A 27,505-nucleotide genomic window follows, 5' to 3' on the forward strand; every position below is an offset into this window, starting at 1 on the left:
TGGGAGCCTGGTTTGTTTGGATGCTCAACTTTATATACCTAGATGGAGGGGGGAGGACCCTGGACTTCCCATGGGGCGGGGAACCCTGACTGCTCTTAGGACTAGAGAGGGAGGGGGAGGGGGGGGAGGGGAAGGGAAAGGGAGGCGGGGAGGAGGTGGAAATTTTTAATAAATAAATAAGTTTAAAAGAAAAGAAAAGTCAGTAGATTAACTAAAAAAAACACACAGGATTGACTTCAACTTGATAACATTTAAGAATAACTGTGAGTTAAGATCATAATGGAGAAGCTTGGTGATGTCAGCCATGCCGCTAACGTGAACAATACTCAAGGCAGAATATGTCTTAAAGTCACTGGGGCCGTGCACGGTGGTGGATACTTTACTGGCTCTCTGTCAAGTCGTCGAGGAAGCAGGAGCACTTCATTTATTCCTACAAATGGAATTTACCAACAGCATTGTCATTCTTACCATTTTTTCCTAGAGCTGAATTAAATTTCATCCCCAGTTCTCTCACAGAAGCTTCACGCAAAGGGAAGGAGAGACCCTGGATTACAGTGAATTCAAACGAAGAGAAATAGCAGGCAAAGCTAAGAGCTGCTGGTAAGAGGTAACTGCCAAGTGGGGCTCTCGTCTTCGGCTATTGATAACTAGAGAGCATGAGGTTTCTATCTATTAGACCATAATTAGCTGAGAAAGAGGCAAAGAGAGCGCTCACGGCTCCGCAGCCAGTAGGACCTTAACTATAAATATATTACTGTACCCGGACAAAAGCCGTATCATAAAAATACTCAGTTAAAGTGGTGTTACTAAAGGAGCCATTATAAATACAAACTGGTAACACCCTGGAGAAAGGCCGTCTAAGCACATGGGAACAAGATGACTTTAGAATAAGATACATCCTAAGAAGTGCAGGACAGCTTCAGATACGTTCCAAAGCTCGGGGGGGACTAGGCACAGCACTCAGATTAGCTTACTCTGCAGGGCAGAGTCGGGATTCAGAACCGCGAGTCTGTTGTCAAACCGCCGTCAGGCTACTCATGTACGCCCACAACCTTACTTATTAAAATAGTCAAAAAGTCACAGTTCCAAAGTCTACTCGCTTGTCTCGCTCGGTTTATCTGGCGAGGTCACAGAGTGATCACCTGTTTAAGTCTTATCATCAATAGACATTTATTCTTCATTGATTGGAGGTTAGGACGTGCGTGACCAGGACACTGGCAGATTGATTCTTTCTGAGGGTGGCTTTATTAGCGACATGGCCCTTTCACTGTCTCCTTCCCCTGGAGGAAGGAGTGGGCACTCCCTTTGGGCTTCTCTCAGAAGGCCACCAATCCCACCCACAGAGGCTCCCTCAGGACTTATCTCCTCCCAGATGAGCTACCTCTGATCCACTCTCTTGGGTGTTAGGGTTTCAATATGTAAATCTGAGATCAACACAAACATCCAAACCCATCCTGGGAGTCGGGATTAGTGCTCCTCTTTCAACAAGCAAAGCCAATCCCTTTTGATCCTTTCTTCTCAGTCCATCCACTCACTGTTACCATTGCTTGGCCATTCTGGAAAGACTGACAGCACTTCTGACGGGATCCAGGCACAGTCTTCTGGCTTCCCTTATCCAGTTATCTCTCGCGCCTGATTCTTTACCAAGACCCTTACGTCAGTCTCTCGTCATGTCTACGAACGATGAATAGCGGTTCATATTGCTATCTTCACTTTCATTCTTGGTTGAGTACCTGATGAACACGGCAGAGCATCCCCCAGGGGCCACCCACAATTCTCCTGAGTGGGCAGGGAGAAGGGACAGCCATGGAAGCCTAGAACTGTTTTGACCCGTAACTGCTCTTCCAGATTTTGGGATATCCTCTTGTCTCCCATACTCAAGCATCTTTGAGTGATGAGCTACGAGCAAATCCCTGAAACCGGCAACCACGGGCCAGGGCATACCATGCTTTACCCTGCAACATGGACCCATTTACAAAGACTCGCATACAGGAGAGGGAAGGTTAAAGGTAATCACTTAGAGAATGCTGACTTCATGAGTGTTTGGGTTATAATGAGAACACCATTTTAAGTGTGTTCTCAGTATAAAAATAATCTCATAAATATTACTATTTAACTAAAATAGAATGTGATTTTTAGAAAATTCTACTTTTTTAACATAATTGTGACGATAAACAGATATTGCAGCACGTTTTAAAATTACTTACCTGTATGTCTTACCAAACACTGTTCATCTCACTTCCACATTCTTTTCAAGATTTAGTTTAAAAAATGTATCAATTCACATAATTCTTTTATTATGAAAAATCTTAGGAGATTTTTTCCTTTCCAATATTTTTTGGTGACATTGAGCAACCATTTTTGTTGTTTACCCTCTAGACCCAGCTCACCTGTCAAACAGTTCTCCTCCTGTGACGAGCTCAAGAACCAGGCTGATTTCCATGGGGGTTTCAAATATTTCCTTAAGTTTTATCTGAGGGAAACACATATATCAAGAAAGAACATCAACAACTGCTCATTCCCATCTTCCTTAAAGATGGCTAAAATTATGGACAAAGCAATAGCTTGCATTAGCAGGGGGCTGGGTCAGGTCAGTGAAAGCCCCCCATGCCCCCATTAGGAAAACTCTCACGAGTCCATGAGGCCCCCCTCTTTCTCAGCTGCTGGCTTTGTCAGTGACCTCAGGTTTTTCAAAAGTTCCATTCAATTTTGACTTTTTTTTTTCATTTTGAAAAAAAAAATCCTTTAAAAACACTCCCAAAATTTACTCAAATGTTGCAGGGTTATTTTTTTTTTCTAGACTCAACTTTACAAAACTGTTTTCTAAGCATCATGGATGCTAGAGATAAGCAATGTTTTCTCCTGGAAACAACGGATTTGAACTTTGGGTGCGGCAAGACAGACTGGGTCAGGTCTGTATGGAAAGCACTCTTGAGCAGTTAGAGCCGCTTGTCTGTGGCGGGTCTCTGGAAAGAGAGGTGGTAGAGATTTGGATAATCCAACCAAATGTGGACCTTTCTCCAGACATCGGGGGATATGGAGGTCAGTGCTAACCTACTGGCCAGTGTGAAGAACGCTGCACGCTCATTTCCTTAGAAAGAGGAGGCAGAAGAAGCACGGATAACGTGAAAGTGATGGTTGAGTATGTCATGCTTGAGAATTGCTCACTCCAAGTCACCCCGGACATCACTGCACACTGAACTCTGGTGCTGTCCCACACTGTGGGCAACAATGGCCTAAGGCACTTGGGACGGCCCCGTTCTCTGATCAGCAAGCCTGTGTATATTTGGAGAGCACCTGTAGGAAGCTCTGACCAGCGACGTTTGACGAGAGCGCCGCTGCAGAAGCTTCTGAGAGCCCTCGGCTGACGAGGCCCTTCCAATTTTCCTCTTAAATATTAACCAGGGAACTTATTAAAATGTGGAGCTGTCATTATGGGGCCGTGAAGACAAGTGAGAAGTCGATGCACCGAGGCATGGAAAATGACAAACACAGGGATGTGTGAAGCCTGGGTCCTGGATCGCGGCCTATGGCCCACCTTCTTACTCATTAACGCTGTGTAACAAAGTGTCCCTTTACTTCATATATCAAGTTGTACACACTTTGCTTGGAGCATTACAAGTCATCAGCCCAGACATAACTTTCTCATACAAATAGGCTAAAAAAAAAAAAAAAAAGGTAGATGGCTTCATTTTGTAAAATCAAGTTGCTGCTGCGAAAATGATTTTGCTCTTTTTCACTCCGTTGATCCGGAAAGCTTTTCACTGGGCATTTTTCTCAGTGTCATCTGAACACAGAGCACAGTGGAGCGTCTGGGAACCACTCAGTCCTCCCATTCAGGCATCACTTATTTGCATCTTTGCATTATTTCTGAAGCAGATACTCTCTCAAAGGCGGATATGACTTTGGGAAGCAACGCCTTCTCCTTCATAGGCCTTATCGGCAGCGGCATATTAAAGAGATAAGCAAACAAAAGAGGGAGAAAGCCAGTGTTTCACCAGAGCAAAATAAAACTCTCCAATTTTTCTCCTTTCATGCGTGAAAGGAGGCGTGCTAGGCCTTGTTAGTCCATCTAGTCCAAAACTGATTGCATGTGTGCAGTGCAGCCTTGAGCTAGGCCATACTGTCTGACAGGAAGAACCCCTCCTCCCCATAACAACGATCCCATTCTACAGCCTTAGAAGTGACTTGAAATTGTAAGCTGAAAGCCACTTACGATGTTCGGGTGTGAGAGACGCAGCAGAACTCCTATCTCAGTTCTGACAATCTTTTTGTCCACCTAGAAGGCATTAAAAGAGAAGTCATGAGCCAAAAAGGACACCAACTTAACAAAAATTTTGACTGTGCCAGAGATGAGACACATCGTTAGCCAACCCAGCAAATAATATGATCGGAGAGGTGTGCTGTCTCTCTGCCTCTGTCTGTCTTTCTCGTCTCTGTGTCTCTGTCTGTCAGTCTCTCCCTCCAGGAGATATAGTAACAGAGCACCGGATCTACAATACATTTTCCATGTTATCTACCCCATTTCCTATTAAACATCATAACCACCATTACCACTATGACGAGTCGATCTCAGCTTGTCCCTATTCTTACTTTCACTGATAGAAGTCTCACCCAACCGCACAGAGCTGCCAATCGCTTCCCGCGCCTGCTTCACACTGAGCGAACACACAACTCAACCTCACCCACAGATACTGTCCTGTGGAAGGAGGACCGCATCAAGGGTTTCTGTCAGAACCAAGTCATCCCACGGTGTCCTCTCCAGAAATTGTGTGCAAATAATCAATGCAATTCCCTTCATATTTTGAATTACGAGAGCAAAAAAGAGCAGACGTCACTGTTCCCAATGTCTAGTTTTTATACTGTATGTCAACATAGGGAAAAATTACTGCGATGAAAATTGCTGTCAATATCACCTAGTTCCAATATTGTTATATAGATTCATTCATTCTTTGAGCCTTATAACTATATGAGCCACTAAATTTTTTTTCTTCTAGTAATCCAGAGTTACTTTCTATGGGTGATGACTAAGAAACCCTAGTACAGCGATTCTCAACCTATGGGTTGTGACCCCTTTGAGGATCACATTTCAAACATCCTGTATGTCAGATATTACATTACAGTTCATAACCATAGCAAAATTACAGTTATGACATAGCAATGAAAATAATTGTTTGGTTGTTTGGGGGTCACCACAACATGGGAACTGTATTAAAGGGCTGCAGCATTAGGAAGGTTGAGAACCACTGCACAGGTTCAACACATGACATTTTGGGGACAATGTCCACTAAATTTCTCATCTGCAAAATGTGAGATGCTCCCCAACTAATGTTCAGGAAATGAGAGTTTGGACGCTCTAAAAGTCATGTGCAAACAGAAAACTTGAAGTGTAGTCTGTGGTGTATATTTATAAACCCAGCCCTAGGGAGGTAGAGACAAATGGATCATTGGGGCTCTAGGCCAGTCAGCCAAGCCTCAGTGGTAGGTTCTGGCCAGCCAAAGACTCTTTCAAAAAGATGGGAGGCGCTGGAGCCAGGACACCTTACATTGTCTTCTTGCCTCTACACACTCACACACATACACACATAAACACGTGCACATGCATCTGCACACACACATGTACCACTCACTGATCATGTGCTCATGCTAGCGTTCCTGTCATTTGAGATGTCTCAAGATCCAGGAGGGTACACATTTTACATGTAAGTGTGAAGAAACCTATGCCCATTCACAGGCAAACTGTGAGTGAAGCCAAGACACTGCTTCCAATACAGAAGGGCCTCTACTCTCTAAGTCACTGTTGGGAGGAAGGAAGCATGGGCTTGAGGAGAAATCCAATTCCATGTCAGTGTAGACAACACATCATGACTCAAGACAAAGAACAATGTTTATCTTATAAATACTTTTCCTCAATGAAAATATTAAACAACAATATTGAATTCTTTGAAAATAAAGAATATTCAGAGGAATCTCACAAATTTTATATGCTATTTTCCTTGGCTGCAACACATAATATATGCATGCAATATATCATATGTATAATTTTTCCTGTCAAAAAATAGTTTGCCAAACTCTATAGCTTTTTGATTAAAGAGATGAATCACTATGTATAAATACCTTCAATTTTTATGATAAAGAAAAATGTTTATGAGGACATTATAAAGAACTCATCTATAACTAGACATCATCATGGCAAGTGAAACAAGCCAACTTCATCAGAAAAACATTGTTTTCTCTCAGCTACAGAATCCAGACACACGAAGAGAGAGAAAGAGAGAGAGAGAGAGAGACAGACAGACAGAGACAGAGGAGTGAGGAAGGGAGAGAGGGAGGGAGGAAGGCTCACATGATCAAATAACATGAAAGCAGAGGGGAACTATATTTGAGACAAATAAAGAGACCGAGGTTGAAGGGAGCAGAAAAAGGACAAGAAGAACAAAACTGAAATTCAGTGATATACATAACAAAACCCCACAATTTTCACACCAATAAAAAATTAAAAACATTCCCAACCCAGTAAAAAATTCACCATCACACCATCACATATAATAAAATACCAACAATTACAGAGTTAAGGTAAAGCTTCATAATCATGGAAGTTGTCATTATTTGTGAAATCAATTAGAACACTCAGAGTATTTTTACATATCCATGCCGAAGAAATGTAAGCTATTATCTAGCTACTATTGTCTTTTCTGTGCTATAATACTCTGACCAAAAGCAACTTTGGGGAAAAATGGCTAAGTTATACTTCCAGGTGGCAATCCATCACTAAAAATGCCAGGGAATGAACTAAACCAAAAACAGAAGAAAAAACTATAGAAGAACACCACCTCATTCACTGGCTCACCGTCAACTAGCTCACTTCTACTACCCAAATTTACCTGTCTAGGAAAGGTGTTGTCCACATTGGACTGAGCCTTCCCACACCAATCATCGATCAAGATAATCTCTTACGACCTAGCTACAGGCCAATCTTATTGAGGCAGTTCTTCACTTGAACTTCCTTCTGCTTTGGGGACTTTTGTGTCTAGCTGACAACAAGAACTAACCAGGACAAGCATTAATAGCGACCAAACAGAAATGTGTTCTATTTACACTCGATGGATGGCAGCTGGCGACTCAGAAAACTTATTAATGTTATGTATGAACATCCCACACAAAAATGAACTGTCAGTTATAAATTCTGTCTAGAGAGGGACAGGGACGATATGATCTGTCTATCTTCATAACTGCCAGCTAATACAGGCAATAACATGGGAGGGCAGACTCGTTGTGAGCAGAGACAAACAAGCTGGCGAGAAACTGACTTCAGCAACTGCGTGTCACGTTGACAGGCTCTAGGGCTTTCTCTGTGAAAGACAAAGAAAAGACACATTCTAATGCATCCATCTCATGTTCCGCTACTCAAAACATTTGGAGACTGCCTTACCAGTCTCCCCTGGAGACTGAATTAGAGCTACTTTTCCAAATTTTGACAGAGTATGTGTTGAGCATAACTCTTCCAAGTGCAAGTAACCAACACCAGCTCAAGCTGATCTGTGCTCTAGTGGAAAATGTTGGCACATGGGAACCCAGATCTATCTGCAGATAGCCAGATACAGAGGCTATCAAAACATCTCTATGCTAATCTCAGACAATTTTCTCGTTGTTTTGTTTGTATTCAGTGCATACATTTATATGTAAGAGACATGTGACTCTAACAGGACCAAGCATGGGTAAGCCGCCATCTCCTCTGGTCAGCTTTGAGAGAACTGGAGTGTTCGGCTAGGGCAGGACCTGAATGAATCTCCTGAAAATTGGATGTTGCCAGATACTGAAGCCTCCATTAATGATTGTTTTGTTATTTGTTTCCTCTTTGATTTGCTTGTCTAAAATACTGAAATGTTGCTTTCTTTGATTTTTTCCTATGCCCCAGACTAATTAATAAATCATCAAATATTATTAATTTATAACAATTCTTACAACAGTAGGTTTAATACTCAAATTATGGTTGTTTAACAATAACTCATAGACTCTACAAAGTAGTAACGCATACTGCTTTTCCATAAAGTTCTTGTAAATCCATACTGAAAACCGATGTGTGGCAATTGCTTCCCTGGTGAATAAGTCTGACAGACTCGTGTGTACGGGGAACTCTGCTTTCATACTCTCTGTCTACAGTGTGTCATTTTGTCCAGGATTTTGATGTTGCTAGTGACACTCGTTGAAGGGAAGAAAGCAATGGAGGACAAAGAGGTCTAGCAAACAAGACAGGTAGGAGTTGAAGTTTGCATAAACCCGTCTCTAAAATTCTGTGTAGGGAGGGAAGAAAATTCAGTTTTATATTCTCAAAACTTTCAAATTAGAAAAAAGTGTATAAACTATATTTTTTTAAAAAAAAAAACCCTCTCCCTACAACCAGAGAGTAAAAGGTCTCTTATATGTAATGAATATCTATCGTCTAGGTTTTATATGTTGGGCTCCATATTAAACACTGGAGGAGCCTACAAAAAGCAAGAAAAATAAGGTCTCTTCAGAGGAAGCTAGTGATCTAATTTGGGGACAAATTTATCTATATAATGTCAAGAGAAGACGACGAATGATGTGTTTTGTTTTAAAGTCTCCATTGAGGGCTAGAGAGATGGCTGGCTTTCTGTTAAGAGTCCTTGCAGGGAAACCAGGTTCAATTCTCAGCATCCACAGGGAGACACACCTGCCTGTAACTCCAGCTGCAGGGCATCTAATTCCACCTTGAGACCACCAAGGACTCCGAGCAGATATCTAGGTACACATGCATACAGGTATGCATAAGGACAAATTAAAACCCAAACCTCTATTGTTCAATGAAGATGACCTCCATGGTTGAAATATTGCCATTATTTAAATACTAGCTTATTGTAAAAAAAAGGTTTTATTTTTTACATTATTTGACATTTAAAAAACGACTCACTGTTAACAACCGAAGAGCAATTCACTAAGTGTGTACATGGTACATGAAGACAGTTGATGAGACAGACCAGTAAGTGATGTCAATCAGTCTGGTCACTGGGACACAGCAAAGGGATTGGAGGAGGAGAGTGAACATTCTTTAGAGGAAAAATTGTAAGTTTCGTGGAAAATTTCCATTGTGCAAAAGCTACTCCTCTTGTGTATAAAATCTTTGCGAGAACACCCAGACATAGACAGATTTCCTTCAAAGCGGCTCATAAAAAACTATGTTGCCATCTGCAGGGCACTGGCCTCGTGACCTTGGCACTGGGCTGGATGAAATCATGCGTGTAAAAAGCATTATTATTCTCATCCACATAGAGCTCCATATTCGACACGGCTTTCAGAGGGCCCCGGGTGCAGGAGCCCACCCTGGTGAGAGATGTACTTGAATTCTGGATGAGAGCAAATCTTCCTATTTTGATTTCTACAGGTATTGTTGAAGAAACCCCTGAAGGATTATTATTATTTTAAATAAGGTATGACTGGCGATAATAAAAGAGTCACGACTGTGAAGCAAATTCCTATCCATCGCCTCACAGTGAACCACATGTTTTGCTACATGAGCATCCGAATCGAGGGATTTATAATAAATCCCACGGACAGCACAACTTTATTATCCTACTTGTAACTTAGATATATAGGCCTGTTCATTCTAGTTTATCTGTTAATTTTACATATAAACTTGTTCATTCTAGTTTCTCTCCTAATTTTACAATAGAGATTACATTTTTTTTGATGCCCCAGGTCAGCAATAACTTCCTAACTAATGCAAAAATAAATATATTTGTAATTACTTATATGATTCTTTTAAAAAATATATAGAACCTAAGTCCTTGATTCCCAAGTGTGGGCTCATCTTTCTGGTTGTATATTTAGGACTTATGTGATCCACAACGCTCCCTAATGTCTTCACGCATTTCTGATCGGTTTAAAATAACAGCAGATGACAGAATCTCTTAACTTTCTCTTATATTTTCATTTTCAACAAGACATTTTCTAATGTGAACACATATTCTGAACAAATGTTTTACTGTGTTACCTAGCATGTATTCCACATTGTGATACCTTTTAAAAATTGAGTGTTAAGTAATATTAGTTGCAATAATATTCAAAACAGGTAATATTTCAGAAAAAAATAACCTTCCAGCTTGGTAATTTGTTTTGAGTTCAAAATTAGCTTCTCTATGAAATCAGTTTTGTCAACAGCATGCATTTTTATAGTACGTTCTGTGTTGTCTGTGCCAATCCAAAAGGTTGTCCAGAGTCTCAGAAGAGCTTCCTGGTACACAGCTGAAGCCTTCCCTTTTCCACTTTTATATCCAAATAAGGTTAATTTTAATTTAATTTATTCTTTAAAACAATCTTTTTAATTTTACATCCCAATCCCAGTTCTGTCTCCCTCCCCTCCCCCTGCCTTCTCCCATCCCATTCCCCATTCAGTCCTCAGAGATGGTGCGACCTCCCATGTCTCTCTCCTCAACAAAGTCTGTCACATCACCCTGATGCAGGACCATTGAGACAAGTCGGAGGCCCTCTCTCCTGTATCTAGGATGAGCAAGGTATCCCTCCATAGGGAGTGGGCTCGAAAAAGCCAGTTCATGCACTAGGGATAAATCCTGATTCCTCTGTCAGTGGCCCCATAATCTGCCTAAGCTACACAACTCACACCCACATTCAGAGATTCTAGTTTGGTCCTATGCAGGTTCCCCCAGTTGTCAGTCTGGAGTCAGTGAGCTCCCACCCACTCGGGTCAGCTGTTTTTGTGGGTTTCCCCATCATGGTCTTGACCCCTTTGCTTATATTATCACTCCTTCCTCTCTTCATCTGGACTCCAGGAATATGCTCAGTATAGCAAAATAAATCAGAGTAAACTGAATAAATTCTGTGTGTCATGTGCCTGCAGTGGCCAACGAGCATTGCAGCATTGCTGCATCCCTGGCCAGGATGGGCGGAGAGAATCTAAAGAAATATCTAAGAACTTTGGCCAATCATTGCATTCTGAAGTTTAACGATTTGCTTCTATTTTTATGTATGCATTTGTGTATTTGCCTCTGAGTGTGTGTTATATGTATGCAGGTGGCCGTGGTGGCCAGAAGAGGATGTCACAACCCCTAGGGATGAATAGAACACAGACAGTTGTTGCTGCCAGACGTGGGTGCTAGGAATCTACCTCAGGTACTCTGAAGAGCAGCAAGTGCTTGTAGTTGCTGAATCTTCTCTCCAACTCAGTGAATGTTAATACTAGACTTACAGTGATAGAGATACGTTCATGCTTTCCAGAATATGATGTTTTAGTGCTGATCAGAAAGAACCATGCCTACCACTTAAATATTTCTGAGGGGTGCTGTGACTGCCAACATAAAACAGAAAATGGCTAAATGGATTGGGCATCTGGTGCATCTGTAGAACCCTGTCTCAGCTCTTCTCCTTCAACCACACAAAGGATTCAAAGAAAAAGCTTCATTCACTCTTGAATTTGTTGAAATAACCAATATGAAGAATTGTGTTATACTTTTAATAGAAAATACACCTTTTGAGGTTTATGCATGAGAAAAATAAAATTAACAGCACACTTCATAAAAGAAACAGATGGTACCAACACTTTGTGGAACTCAAGGTTTCTCAACATCAAAAAAAAAAAAAAAACCCAAGTTTGTTTCTGCTCTCATGGTGGAAAGTTGAGTAAAAAGAAATATATAAAAAGTATAGTTCTCCAATATCCCCCATAGTCCTCAGAATCGAATGCGGCTCATTAGATATGGACGCTTCATTAGGATGAGCAGCAAATGTACTCTAGAGCATTAGCCACAATGATGACAGGACGAGCAAGGATTTGAAGACAGGCTAAGAAGGAAGGACTTGAAGGAAAAGCTAAAATCCTGCTGCTGTGTTGTGGAAGTGACGGGTTGGGGCAGAGCGGGGGGAAGCTGGGAGAAATGAGACACAGGGATGCAAATCATTACTGGACTCGAGTCACCAAATCACATCCCACACAACCCAGATCTGGAGCCACCACCCTCTGAGTGAGCTAGGGGACCTCTACTAAAAGGGACAGCTGCTCTCTTCACCTGCAGGGTCTCCATCTATTGCAGCAGCACATCCACACAAAACCAGGTCTAGAGCTGGGGAAATGGCTCAGTGGATAAAATTCCTGCCACACAATTGTCAGGATCTAAACTGGATCCCTAGCATCCTTATAAATACAAAGAATGGTACCACTGACCTGTCCCTCACTACTGGGGAAGTGGAAGCAGCAGAGGCCCTGGAGTTCACTGACCAACCATCCCAGCCAAATCAACCAGCTTCAGTGAGAGGCCCAGTCTAAATTAAATGTGGAGGGCAACCCAGAAGAAATGCCCAGCCTTGACATCTGGCTTCCAGAAGCACATGTAGACACATCCACCCATGTCACATGCACACACATCTACCCATGTGCACATGCACACACATCCACCCATGTGCACATGCACACACATCCACACCAACAGACACAATAACAATGGTGGGTTTAATTATCCTTACAGAAAATGAGACTATGTATCTTGTTTGTTTCTATTTGCTCTCTGCCTTCTTTGGCTCATTTCTGGCTTGAATAATTTTCAGAGAATGATGCAAAGCACAGAATTATGCTTCTCAGAGGCACTGTGAAAACATGGAAGATATGAATTTCTAATGGATAAGAAGTGCCTTTAGTTTTTAAGAATGATTTCCTTTTACACAGGTTCTGCTTAATTTCCTGGCCATGGGCAGGCCTCTGCTGATATCAGCATGCTAGGAAAAAGCCTTGACAAGTGGAATTCTATTCAATTCAAAAGCCATTCTAGTCTACAAGCATTTGAAAGCTAAGGCCTGGTGTTTGAGCCTACAAACATCAAACGGCCACATACGATCAGATGCAGGATTTCACACATGATGCTAGTATTCACAATAACTCTAGAATTCAAACCAAGAATGGGTATTTCCACTCCTCTCTCTTCTTGTCCAAACCCAGACAGCTTGTGACTATCTTGTTTTTGGCATAGACCCTGACAGGGACCTGGTTTGACTTCCATAGAAAATACACCACAGGCCCTGGTCCCTGCTTCCCACTGCCATGACCCAGCCATCGTAAGCATGCAACCTTCAACTTTCCCTTGTAGTCACATCCTGGATCCCCCTTTCTCATTCCTGTTCTAAGGATTTTTAGCATATACTTCTCTGCCTTGGCTCGTAGTATCATTGCTCTTAACAACTTGGGTAGCAATGGCATGATTCACTCAGTATTCTGGCCTGTTTCTTTATTTCTGGCTCATTTTTCCCATTTTTTTCACTCTGATCCCACTTAGCAACCCACTCTCACGGTTACACCTAAAGTCATTGGACACTACAGAAACCTTGACATCAAACCGCGCACACTGATCTATTTCTCTCAGCCTTCACTCTCCCTTAACCTTGAGTCCACGATCTGTCACTCTGTGCATTGGTCTACACACAATCTGCCCTTCTCTCATTCACTTGTAATTTCCAGACCAAATCCCTAAGCTTATTCAACTTCACTCTTACTGCATTTCTGTGTCTGGACTAGATCCATTAGGGAAAACAGACAACTTCGTTAACTTCCAATTTTAAATTTATGACACCAAATTTAAGGGGCCCCCGGTGTGTTCATTCTACAGAAAAAAAGTATACCCTCTCTCTTCAAAACTCTGCTACACCCACCTCGCTTTATTCCCAACTCCAATTACTGAGAAGGCATAAAAATGCAAGGAAAATTATTTTATCTTCATCATCTACAACAATAAAGCATTTTTATCTATTAATCCCACAAATACTTTTTAGCACCTATTATATACAGATAATATTCTGGACATGATGTTATATTAGTGAATAAATCAACTCTGGGGTATAAAAACTCTTTGTTCTAGCAGAGGCAGAATATGAATAAATAAATAATAGGCCTCAGGTTCCTTTGTACTGTATTGCAAGGAATCAAAATGAAGGAGACAATAAAAGAGTTGCCGATAAGGTAACATGGACACAACCACATGAGAGAACATTAACGCAACGAGTGAAACATGGCCAGAGAAATGGAATAAAACTGTCGTTTATGCGGATGCCAAAGACAGGGGAAAAGCCGCCCACATCAGAAAGATATCAATAAAGCCACAGTTCTTTGTACTGAATTTACCCTCCATTCCTCTCCTTTTATTCCAGCTTACTGATATGTTTTGAAAAAAAAAAAAAACTAAGAAAACTTTCTTCTGGGTCCTTCCACGCTGAACTTCATACTACTTGCCCGCAACCATGTATCTCCCAAATCTTTTAGCGTGAGTGAGTTTGGAGTCAACAGGAAGGAGGTGACGGCTTAGAGCTGGAGCGGTGACAAGGACATGGCGGGATGGACAGGTGGTGGGTATAAACAGCCGGGGAATCCAATCCCTAAGGTGATACTTCACGTGCACAGCCAGCTCGGCTGTGAGCAGCAGCAGCGACGGGCTCTAACCAACTGTTCACTCCATTCAGATTTCACATGGCTTTGAAAATTATGAAAGTCAAAGTCTTCTAATTGTTCTGTTCCCAATCATTTCCTCCTCCTTTCAGACTCCCCAAAGGAGAAAAGCAAGGCTTTTGCATAGAAGATGGAAATAGTTTGGGTAACATAGGAACATCTCTAGAAGTTTAACCGAGAAAAAGGGCATCTATGCTTTGGAAAGCAAAGCCTGTGGAAGAGGGGGCTTTGGAGAAGGGCAGTTTCTCCAGAGTGAGTCACCTATAGATCTTCCTTCTTAGATCCTTAGTATAAACCTTCCTGCTCACAGACACTGGGAATTCACTTCAAAGGGGAGAGTCTTTTCTTCTGACAGCGAATGAAACAGGTTTAACATTCTTGGGGGACATAATAAGCTGAGTGAAGCTTAAACAATTGATTTGGGACGATGCCAGAGTCCTACAGAAAATAGGTTTGCCTTAGCAGAGGAGAGGAAAGAAACTGGAATGCGAGGGAGAAAGACTGTCGAGGATGTATACTTCATTCTCCTCTTATCTCTGTTCTCGCTCCAGAATTAACAATGCTCAGGGGTAATCCTGATTTAGTTTCTTTCATCTGTACCAAGATCTCCTCGGCTCAGTTTACCCTATCCAGTCCTATTTCTGATGCCTTGTCTTTGCTCCCCTCTCACAGGAAAACTCTAAGGCTGCCTCTGTACCTTCTTATCTGGGCTCAAGGCACTAAAATTGTTCATTCTACATCATTATTCTGTTCTGACTTTACCTATACTTTAAAGACAACAACACTTCTACAATCATGCCCTGCTTTGACTCTTAACCTCCCTCTGCACAAAGCAGGTAGAACGAGTTCTTAAAATGCAAATCAGATTATGTTACTTCCTAGTTTAAATGTGTTTTTGGTATACTCCTGCTGTGGGACTATGGTCTTTCATCTTGTAACTTGTATTATTTTAATAAAACACTGATTGACCAGCAGCCAGGCAGGAAGTATAGGTGGGGCGACCAGGCAGGAAGTAGAGGAGGGGCGACAAGAATAGGAGCATTCTGGGAAAGAGGAAAGAGTCAGTCTGCAGTCGTCACAGAGGACACAGAGCCGGACACAGAGCAACAAGAACACCTCACTGATAAAAGGTGCCATGCCACGTGGCTGACACAGATAAGAATTATGGATTAATATAGGATATAAGAGTTAATAAAAAAAGCTTGAGCTAATAGGCCAGCCAGTTGATAATTAATGTAGACCTCTGTGTGCTTCTTTGGGACTGAATGGCTGTGGGGCCAAGCAAGACAGAAACCTCAGTCAACATACTTCTGTGCTTAGATTGAAAAAAAATGCTTTAATACATATTATAGAAGTCACCGTTTTGGTTAATGTACTTTTTCTCTCTCCAAAAGATATTTAACCTTGGGCCATGTTTGATGGCTCTGTGCTCCATCTTCCATTAGCTTTTTTTCTCCATTTGCTTCACTCGAGAGTCCTTTCCTAGCCCTTCCATCAAAAGCAGTGACTAGCAGGGCATGGCTGTGGGTGCTTAAAATCCTACCACTTTGCTGGCTAATACAGGAGAATCGTGAGTTCAAGGTCATCCTAGGATGTAGTGCCGAAGAAAAAGATAACAAGATATACAACTACGTCCATGTGCATGTGCCATAAACTGCATCATCCAATTTCTTTTAAAACACTTATGGAAATACACATTATCGTCTAATTATTATTTCTGTGTATGTTTTCCTTCAGTGGAGTATGAACTCTTCAGCAACATCAATTAATCCTTCCTTTTCAGCATATTGTTAAATCCAGCTTTATTTAGCAATGCCTGGTGTACATTAATTTGTTGAATAGATGAGTAAAAAAAAAATGGGAGGTGGTTGATGAACATGAAAGGGTAGCTTAGACTTGGCTCAAGATCACGTGTTGGTTAGATGAGATTAGAATTAGTTAGTTTTCATCCTAACATTTTAGGTCTTAGACATGTGTGCATGTGTGTATTCATATGTGTGTTATTGTCAATAATGGGGTGGAGAATGACTGCCTCAGCCAGTGAAAAGCATCAGGATTTTCTAAGCGCCCACACAGTCACCTGTGGTTTCTAAATATATGACACAAGCTATTGCAATACTGACTATGGAAGGTGAAATTCTGCCGAGGTTAAGTGAATTAAAGTCTATGAAATATAATGTATAGATATTGGGTGGATTCACTGATTTTACCAGTCCACTGCCATTGGTACTTAAATCCTGCCTGTTTTCTCTCCCCTACCATTTTATACAGAGTTTTTTAGCTGTCAGAAAAAAGAAAGTGTTTCTTTCAAACACTACGCCTTGCTTTTACTTTGAGTAAAAAAATTTTGCTCATGATTTGCACTAAATTCAGCAACAGAGGAGACTAAAAAAAGATGAAATGATCCCCCACACACACTGAGACACAAGGACAAGTATGAATTCTCCATCTTCCCAAAGATGACCATGCCAGTAGGGTCAAATCCTCTCCAAAAAGAAACTTCTATCCCACGATGAAAAGAGAGTCAGAGCCAAGCTTCCTAAATTCTCTTTCTGGGCTTGTACTGTCAGACAGGCAAGAAAACAAAAACAGATCATATATTTTTAAGTGTAAGATGAAGGAAATAACAGTGAAAACAATTGTAACATAATTAGCCGTCAGTATTTTGTTTTATATACTTCTAGCTTTTAAAAATGTCTTTTCCATATTTTCAAACCAGAAAATACGATGTTACCTTTTCACTAAAAACATTACTAGTAGCCCCGTATCATCAATGCCTCGTTCAAACATCATGGCTGTCCCTTGCTAATTGCACTAATGTAAACCTTGTGGTAGTGATCATTCTTGCCTGTACTTAAATTTTCTTTTCATTGTGTCTGGCACTTCCATGGCTTGGCTACTGTGAACTCTCTCTTGGGTCTCTAAATCTGTACAAGATTATTTAAATTTCTTCATATACAAAATGGAGACATTGATCATAACCCATGCATTAGTGGTATTATACGGATTGATGGTGTGTGTGGAAACTTCTTGGTTTTTGATGGGTGCTCAGCGAATGTCAGTGTCTTCCCTAGGATGACATTTACAAAATTAACTTTTTCTCATCTTCTGTTTAACATTATCTAACTCTGGCATGAGAAACTACCATAGAGTAGAAGACAGCTTTGTTAGAATCCACTATTAGAGTCCAAGGTAATTTCCCTGCCAAGCAGTGGCCAGAGGAAGGGACTTGTGTGTGTTTTCACTTAAATACATATTTTCCTTGACCTTTTCAGAAACTAGGATCAAAACAACACTCATTACTTTGAATTTAAGAAATATTTAACACCATTTTTATGTTTGATAATTATTATAGACCATTAGAGTCACACTTCAGTTGTCTTTAAATTGACCATCAGTCACATTTTATGTATATTTCTGGTCTAATCATTTCTTCTTAGTACCTTTGGTAATTTTATACGGTCAAGGTCATACTTTTTAAAACAGTTTTAAAATTCTTAAGAGGGCACAAAAATAGCGCAACTTAGCTAGCCTCCAGTTTATGTTTCTTTCAGTCAAACAACATGGCTTGTTTGCCTGATTCCAAAATCACCCACAACGAGGGCAGAATGCCAAGAAGCTCAGAGTTCCCAAGACAGTCTTTTGATCTATGTGATTCTTAAAACTAAGTCATCAGCTTTCTGTTATAAAACCAAGGTGTGTTTATTTAACCCATGCTTTCATAATCTATTAAATAATTCAGATAAAGATATTGGAGTTAATAGCATTTTAAGACTCTTCAATTAGATCTTCACAATGAATCCTTTACCAAGACTATATTTACATATAAAACACCTTTATGCTCATAACAGATTGCTTTAGTATATTGCCTGGGCTTTATCCCAAAAAAGTAAGAGCTTATTCAAAGACCCTAATTACTGGTCTTCAAGAATGCTAAAAATAATTTTTGAAAATTAAAAAGCATAATCCTTAGTAACAGTCTAAACATTTGTCCTTATACCCAGGTAAGTGTGGTCTTCACCACCCCTCAAGGAGACTTCTCAATGCACCAGAAGAGACCTGTACCAAAAAGTACAACCTAAATGCAAAGTCGCGGAGCCCAATGGCTGCATCTTCCAACAGTCCCACACCTAAGGCTCATGGAATGCTAAGGAAGAGGGAAAAGGAAGATTGTAAGAGCCAGAAGATCAAAGAGTTTGCTGTGAGGTTGTGTCTCCTAGTACTGTCAGAAGCTAGACACATAAAGTCTCACCAGAGTGATAGCCCAAATGTTGAGCAGAACCAGGATGACACCAATGGACTCCAAAGTGGACAATGTTCCTGAGACCTCAATCATATACCAAAATGACAGGCAACTGAGCCCTGCTGCGAGTGGAAGAAATAGTCTTCCCTAGGGAACAACATGCCAAATGGTCATCCCTAAAAACATACATCCAAGGAACATTATACAGACCGAATAGGTTATAGTTAGGGATGTATATGCATATAATAATATGTATCCAACAACAATTTATGGAAAAGTAGGCATGAATTTGCAAGAGAGCAAGGAGGAGTATATGGGAAGTTTTGTAGGGAAGAGAGAAATGCTATAATTATGTTGTAATCTAGAAGAATTAAGTGAGAAATAAGGAAAATGGGCTACAAAGGAGAAGGGCTTTAAATGGTCTTCTAGATAGAGCTGTTCACAGCTCCCTTTTCTAAGTGTGGAAGTCTGGTCCTGCCTTCCTTGCTGAGAATCTACCTTAACATCAGTCAACACCAGGTTCCATTTTCCTGGAAGGCACCAGACACTCCAGAAATCAGACACAGAAGAATGAACGTGCGTCAGTTCAGTTTGCAGTGTGATCGTTCATATAACGCCCTGCATATATCCTTAAGTACCCCTATAGCTCATCTTTCTCAAGTCTCCCGTATTGAGGGTCTAAAGGCTTCACATCAGAGGCATGGTGTCTATGTGCACTCACTATATTAATGTTCTGCCATTTCCTTCTCTTTGACACATTCTCAGCCCATCAAGATTGAGAGGAGGCAGCAGCCAGCGGGTCTGCAGTGCATGTGGCAGGGCCTCTGTGTGCTGCGGGGAGGGGGGGCAGTTGTTTCCTCCCTGGATGTTCACCAGGTATCAGGTATTTATTGGCTTTCCCACCCCACTGGTGATGACAATCATCTGTCCCAGCCATGTGCAGCTGCAAGTGTTCCTATGTGGCCAGGTTTTTCTGCAGACAGCATCTGGCAAAGGTGATGCTATAAGGACTCTTTACCCCTTCCATGGAGAACACACCACGGGTGAAGATGCTCTTGAATTTCGAGTCACTTAGAAAGAACAGGGAAAAGTAGGTACAGCCTTGAGAAACAGCTAAACTCACCTTAAAAACAAAAAGATGTTTATTTTTACTTTTATGTTGTCTAGTTGTTCCGATTGTACATGTACATGTGTGCAGATGCCAGTGAGACCAAAAGAGGGTGCCAGATGCCCTGCAGCTGGAGTTAGAGGCAGTTGTGAGCCACCCAATAAAGGTGCTGGGAACAAAACCCCAGTCTTCTGCAAGAGGAGCAAGCACACTGAACCAATAAAGCCATTTCCCTAGCCCAAGAAATGATTTCAAACTAGAAAAATAAGGATATCTTTGACTTTAAAAAATGAATATCTTCCCCTTAGGTTCAAGAATAATTTTTATAGCAAGTAAAGGAGACTTTATTTGTGTGTATTATGTTGACTTTTATTAATATTCTCTTTTAAAAAATATGTCAAAATTTAAAAGGCAAGACTAGTCATCTTAGATAAGCTTTGGTTTATCAATAAAAGATGCCACTCACAGGTTGCTGTGTGTAATTGCTTCATATCTTGAAATGTATCAGAACAGTCAAACTAACCTGATGCCATGGTGGAAAAAATGTTCTAGAGTCTAGACTATTCTGAGGTCAAAATCTGAAAGAAAAATTCTGACAGTGATGGTTTCATATGTTGTGAGAGAGAGAGAGAAAAAAAGGCAGTTTATATTTAATGATCTGTTTAGCACATTTTTAGATTTCTGGGACACAGACAATGAAAGAACATGAACTGAATTTACCTTGTAATAGATACTTGCATCAGAGAGGACAGGGGAACCTGGTGCGCACAGCAGGGGACATGAGAGTGTCCTATCTACCACTAAGACAGCTAAAGGGCTAGCACCAGGGCACGATGTAGTTCACACGTCTCACGCTTCCCAGTTGTTCCTACTGCATTTGTTAGTAGACATCTCTGTTAGCTTTGTATTACAAGAGGAACACCTAAGACTAGATATTCCTTAATAAAAGAAAAGTTCATTTGGCTCATGATTCTTAAGGACTGGAGGTTCATACAGCAAGGTGACAGTATGATGGTGGGGAAGGCCTCCAGGCTGTGTCACAAGCTAGTGGGAAATTAGGAAAAGATCTGTCTGCAGAGGAGATGGCCTGGCTTTATAGCAAGCGCTTCTCTAGAGAGCCAGCTCAGTGCTGGCACACTACATTAATCTCTTTCGAGGGCGGCACCCATGATGTAATCATCTCATAAAACCACATCACTTCAGCGCCATTACCTTAGGGACTTAGGCTTCCAGCACATAAACCTTTGGAGAATAATCATGTCTCAACCACAGTGGTGCGTAATGCATACTGAGACTCATTAACCTAAGGCTTTAACTAGATTCAGAGAAGAAATATATTGCTTGTGCTGTCTACACAGATAATACCCCTTGCCCTTGTTTTACAGTGATTTAGAAGCTCTGGCAGATTCCCTATGTCTGTATTAGTGAGGGTTTGGTTTTCTTTATCAGCTTCGCAGGGACAACATCTAATCCCAGTTGTTCCTCTGTACCACGATCATCCCTTGTTGTAAGAGGAGTGGCAGGCCGCTTCCCACCACCCGCCCGGCTAGCTTTACCCAAAATATTTACATGGAAACTGTATTCTTTTAGATACTGCCTGGCCCATTACCTCCAGCCTCTTACTGGCTAACTCTCACATATTGATTCAATCCATTTCTAATCATCTGTATGTCACCATGAGCTAGAGGCTTACCGGGAAAGATTCAGCTTGTCTGACCTGGCAGCTTCATGACGGCAGCTCTCTTCCTCAGCCTGATTCTGCTTCTTTCTCCCAGCATTCTGTTCTGCCTACTCCGCCTATCTAAGCTGCTGTCCTATCAAAAGCCAAGGCAGTTTCTTTATTAACCAATGAAAGTAACACATAGACAGATGACCCTCCTCCATCAATCCCTGACTTCATTTTGGCCTTTTCTCCTTTCAGGGCCTTGATGAAACAAGTTTTAAAAGGCCTGGTTTAGATTCCCAGGAGTCTTGCCTTGTCCTGTGTGTTTCTGTGTACTTTGGACAAAGCTCTAAAAACTCTACAAACTGAAACACGCCCACCATGGGGAGCTCTGCACTAACATGGGAAAGGTTGCTGCAGTACGTGTGGTAATTGGTTGTTAATTAATTGCTGACCCCCTTCTGACTGGTATTGTGCTCCTTTACTAATAGAACTACTGAAGAGACATCCCAAGGTGTTTAATGAGACAGATACTGAAAACTAATTCAGTACTGAAAACTGTTTGGACCTCGTCCAGTCGAGATGCCCTGGTGTGCGATCATTCATGGTCTCCTGTTCTGTTGAAGCAAATTGGTGGCTTCAGAACTCTACAACTCCTCAACCATCTTCCTCCTGTTTCTTCCATTGTCTGAGTGGAGGAAACTTTGACCAATATTCAACTCAATGCCTTAAGACAGTTTGAAACTGAACAAAAGTATAAAACTCAAAACTTATTTTTCCCTATGAATATTGAAGTTATGGTCTTTCCATTCCTCATTAAGATATGAATACTAGGTGCATACTAAGAGACTGTGTAGCTACTGTCTCTCTCAGACACCAGTCTCTCCTAAACCCTGGGTTTGTATCAATTTCTCTGCTACCCTGGTCCAACCCTTTGGTTACAAAGTGTTTCCCAATCGGCTTTTTGAGACATTTGTCCCTCTCATTTATCCTCTTTCTTTGACTGGTCACATATTTCCTTTCTGTGTCCCACAGATTCAACATAAAAGGTCAAGATCACTTTAGCTCCAACTTCTCACTGTAAAAGTATTAGGGGGCCAAACGTGGTCATTTAAACAAATCATATGTGACCGGAAGGCCTTATCTTTTGTGTATGCTTGTTTTTGAGCAATAGCACATAGGCCAGTCCAATCTAACAGTATTTCCCACCTTCTTCCACCCTCTCCTCCCCCATCCTCAATGATATACTTATGGATCATGGTGTTCAAAAGTAAAGCAAAGAGGACAAAATGCCGATGAGAACTCAGCAAGTAAGAACACGAATAAGTAAGCAGAATTATAAAAAAAAATCAGTGTTTATATATGGGCAAGAAAATATGCAAACAAAACCCCCATAAGTTACAACAATGAATGCATGCTGAGACTTGCAAATGGTCTCTTGAATGGTAGGGGATATAACAGGCCAACATTTTACCATTCCATTCAGCCATCTTCTCCCTTCATTAGACATACACCTGTCACAGAGTTAATAGAAATATCTTGGTTTCTATTTCAGGAAACCTGGCTTAATAATCCCTTCAAAAATCAATATGTTCCACCTGACAGGCACTTGAAAAAGTTACGCTTCACTTGGCATGGCTTGTTATCAGCAAGCTACTTTCCTTAATGTGTTCTAAGACCTCAATTGGGCCCAAAATGTCTATTTGCGCTGCTGATTTATTCTCCTTTCCATCGTTGACCAAGGTGACCTCGGCTGAACTTCCAAAGGACAGAAATGAATGCTCATAGCAGTGTTTAATGGAAGCCTGACTTTAAAATAGACTGAAACCTCCATCCCTATGTGCACTGTAACAGTTAGTAAATGTGCAGTCTGTGATAGGATTTCATCCTTCCCAATGGTTACACAGACAGGGGAAGAGGAGACGCCGTCGTTCATCTCCAACGCTCATACCTTGGGACCACGATCTCCCATTGTCACTCTTCCCCCGTGAGTCTAGGATCTCAACATCTTTAGACTCTAAATGCCAGTGAGATCACATTTACACTCTGTGCTAGGCTGACTGCCCGTGGTGTGGTATCCTCTGGGATCATGAGTGTTGTAGCAACAGACATGATTTATAACCTCTTGAAGGCTGAATGTTGTTTTACATAATAATCAATATTTTCTTCAGTCATCACTCAATGAGCATGAGTTGTTTCTAGGACTGTTACTGGAATAATGCTGTAATGCACACAGGAGGAAGAATGTCTTCTTTGGGGCAGTGATCTTATTTGGGGGGATTTTATATCCAGAGATGTTTTTGCTAAGTCAATGCTACTTCTATTTTTAGTTTTCCTAGACAACCTCCATGTTGATTTCCATAATAGCTCTTACAGTTTATATGCCTGCCAAAATAAATCAAGGTTTCTTCTTCTTCATATGCTTTATTTTAAAAAAATCATAGTCATCCTAATAAAGATATGGGAAACTTGCTGTGACTTTGATTTGACTAGTGGGGTCAAGAAGCTCTTCATGTATCTGTTGGGAATTGCATGGCCCCTTTGGAAGGATATCTATTTGGGTCCTCTGCCTATATTCAGTTATTTGTTTTCTTAATAATGAATCTCTTGAATTTATTAAATAATGTCATTATTCCTTTAATATATACATGGTCTGCAAATATTTTCATTTTGAAATTATTATTTTCTAGTGCAAGAACTTTTTATTTGTTTTGTGTGTGTGAGAGAAAGAGAGAGAAAGAGAGAGAGAGAGAGAGAGAGAGAGAGAGAGAGAGAGAGAGAGAGAGAGAGAGAAGTTCTGTATACTGCCCTTTGGGTAATATCTTAATGTAGCTCACACTAGCATCAAACTTATGTTCTTCCTGGCTTAGCCTCTGAGTTCTGGAACTGCAGATGTGCCAACATGCTTAGTACATTGCTTTTCTTTCATTGCATTACCCAGATTGACCCTGAACTCTTGGCTCAAGAGATATTCCTACCTCACTGCCCCTCCCTCCAAGTATCTGAATACAACAGCATGGTGCCTGGCTGTTTGCAGAAACATTGTAGTCTGGTAGAATTCTACTTGTTTAAACTTGTTTTTGTTAATCATATTATCATAACCAAATAAAATCATTTTCTGAGTCGAGTCTTGGATATTTTCTTCTATGAATTTTATGGCTTGATGTTTTATAATAGTCAACTGTAGTTAATATTTACAGTATATGAGATAATGATCTAATTTCAATATCTTTATTTTAGTGTGTGTGTGAACATGCACGCACACACATGTGGAGGTCAGAGGACAACTTGCAGGAGGCAGTCCTCCTCTCTACCATGTTGGGTCCCAGGAACTGAATTCAAAAGGTCAGGCTCAGAGGTCAAGTGCCTTTACCTGCCGAGTCATCTTTCCAGAGCTAATTTCATTTCTGAATAGAGAGATAAAGGTTTTAGGACATTATTTGCTATAGAGACGATATTTCCCCTGTTGCATATTCTTGGCATCATTATCATATACTAACTAACCTCAAATTGTGGATTTATTTCTATGGCATGCATCCTGTTCTATTGGTCTATATGTTTTTAACACTATATCATGCTGTTTTGATCACAATAATTTTGTACTAATTTTTTAAAAAAGGTCCAGTGATGGCTTCAGCTGTGTTCATTTTATTTAATTGCTTTGGACGCTTGAGGGTGTGTGTGTGTGTGCGTGTGTGTGTGCGTGTGTGTGTGCGTGTGTGTGTGTGTGTGTGTGTGTGTGTGTGCGCGCTTGTGTACGTCTAATTTTGGCACCAACCGTTTAGATCCCATGGATCACTTTGGATAGTATGACACTCCATCCCACAGTCATACGGTATCTTCCCATTTGTGTGTAGCCTCTTCAAGTTCATTCCCTGATGCTTTATAAATTTCTGTGTACAAGTCTTTCATCTCCTTTGTTAGATTTATTTCTAAGTGTTTATATCATTGTAACTGAAACTGCTTTCTTGTTTTTTAGGGTGGCTTACCATCTAGTATATGGAAATACATTAACAATTTTTGTTTTTTGACTTAGTATTGAACAACTTCATTAAGGCTGTTTATCAATTCTAACAGCATTTTGCTCACATCCTTGAGATTTTCTCTGTTTCAGAGAAATTATGGAATATTCTGAAATACAGAAATTCCATTAATATTCAGCACAGAGTAAAGAGCTGCATTTAAGCCGAAGTGGTTTTAAAAGTCACTTAAGGGAAGAATTCGTAACACAAGGCATTTTAATTCTGCTTACCAAGATGTTAACTTACAAAAGAGTGCTCCGTGGTCCCCCAAATCTCCACTCTATGAAAAATATTTATTCAGAGAAATACAAGACTTTTAGTGAATTTTTGAATTTTCCTTGGATCCAAGAAAATGTTGCTTTAGTAGTTTCTCTCATGCCCTGACTGTGGACGACAGACATGTCTGGGTGTGGTGAACAGTTCACATCAATGTCTCCCAAGTATACTCAGGCAAAGAGGACAGTGAGAGTGACTCTGAACAGTGCTGACTTCTGTCCAGACAAACGTGGGAAACTACGGGATGCCATGTGTCCTGAGTAGTCATAAATTATATGAAATTAATACCTTCTGTAAGTATACCTTTCAGATTCTGTAGTGGATGAGTGTGGCCTTCAACTACTCAGACATTTTTCCACAGTAGCCTGGCATGCCAAGAGCAAAGAACAATTTGGCTGAAGAAGAAGTACGTACCATCGAGAAATGGGGAGACTATTAATATGATTTTAAAAATACAGTGTCTAAAGACATGAGAACTGGGACTAAGAGGAACCGGGTCATTTGCAAAAGAAGACAGCCTTCTTCCTCAGCGAAAGCAGACTAAGGTCCTCAGTCACAAGCAAGAGGATGATCATAGATCAGAGTCAAAATTATAAAGGATGAATGCAAGAGCCACAGAGACGTCTAGAAAGCCTTTCCTAGACATTAGAGGTAGCCTCTAAAATACAGTATTCCCTAGTCCCAGAGGATGGAGAAGGCAATGTAACATACACATAGCTTCTTATACGATAGAATAAGAGGAGAAATGGAGAGAAGAGCCAGACTTCCCAGCTACCCATCTGCAGCAGAGGACTCCGGCCATCTGCATTTGTGTGGACCACGCTAAGAGCATCAAACAACCATAACAAAGATCCCTTACCCAATCACCTTGTAAGATGGCGAAGAACAATAAATCCTGTTGGTTAAATCCATTAAATAGTGAGTGTCTGTCATGACAAGAAAATTGGCTTAATATTTTTTAGGAAAAAAAACTGAAATTCTGCTGGAATGCAGGCCTGAACACTGCAGTGAACAGACACTGAGGAAAGTCACCGAAGGAGACAAATGAAAGCCTTCTTTCCAAAGGCCTTAAATGCACACATAAAAACCTAGGACATCCTTTTATTTCTCAAAATAAAATATTAAAAGTTGCTGGTGTTGATTTCAGTTCTGTAATTCTATGAGTAATGATAAAGTCTTAATGTAGTTGATATTAATAGTTCAAAATATAGTTTAGTCACACAAGACTCAGATAATAGCAAACTATTCTATTTAATCTTTCTGAGACTTAGCTATAAAATGGAAGTTGCACAGGCTGAGGGTATAACTCATTGATAAAACATTTGGCTAACATTCAAAGGGGTGTGATCCCCACCCCTCAAAAAAGAAAAAAAAGGATGAATAAATGATAAATGATAAATATCTACTCCCTACAGCGAGAAACATCTCTGAGGGCCACTATGAAAACTTTTAACTTTCCTGTCGCTAGTTTCCTTATAAAGAGATACTAGTGTCTCCATTCAGACATATGTGTCTGTGTAAAATGGGTGGCTACGACAGCTAGCGTTTGTCACTTGGTCAAGGTTCATCACTTAGTAAGGAAATACAGCATATCTGGATTCAAAATGAGCTCTGTACATAAAAGTCACATAGTTGTTCTAAAGGAATTTTAGTGACTACTGATACAAAAAGTAACAGTTACAAATATAAAGAGGGCTAGACTGGAGAACAGGGCTAGAGCCTAGGACATGCA

General features: G+C 40.7%; 1 protein-coding gene across 3 annotated transcripts in view; it reads right to left on the reverse strand.

Annotated features, from left to right (window-relative positions):
- Camk4 (calcium/calmodulin dependent protein kinase IV) overlaps window positions 1-27,505 on the reverse strand; it is a 233,821-nt gene that overhangs the window by 85,628 nt on the left and 120,688 nt on the right. For all 3 annotated transcript variants that reach the window (XR_015734720.1, XM_087896176.1, XM_087896175.1), the window contains 2 exons: window positions 4,217-4,279; window positions 2,391-2,473 (listed from right to left, as the gene is read on the reverse strand). Coding sequence is in view for 2 of the 3 variants with exons in the window: in XM_087896176.1 (XP_087752302.1) it covers window positions 2,391-2,473; window positions 4,217-4,279 (146 nt within the window). In the remaining variant the exon portion in view is untranslated. The remainder of the gene's footprint in view (window positions 1-2,390; window positions 2,474-4,216; window positions 4,280-27,505) is intronic.

Source organism: Myodes glareolus, chromosome 13, assembly GCF_982192425.1.
Source record: "Myodes glareolus chromosome 13, mMyoGla1.1, whole genome shotgun sequence".
Classification (NCBI taxonomy): domain Eukaryota; kingdom Metazoa; phylum Chordata; class Mammalia; order Rodentia; family Cricetidae; genus Myodes; species Myodes glareolus.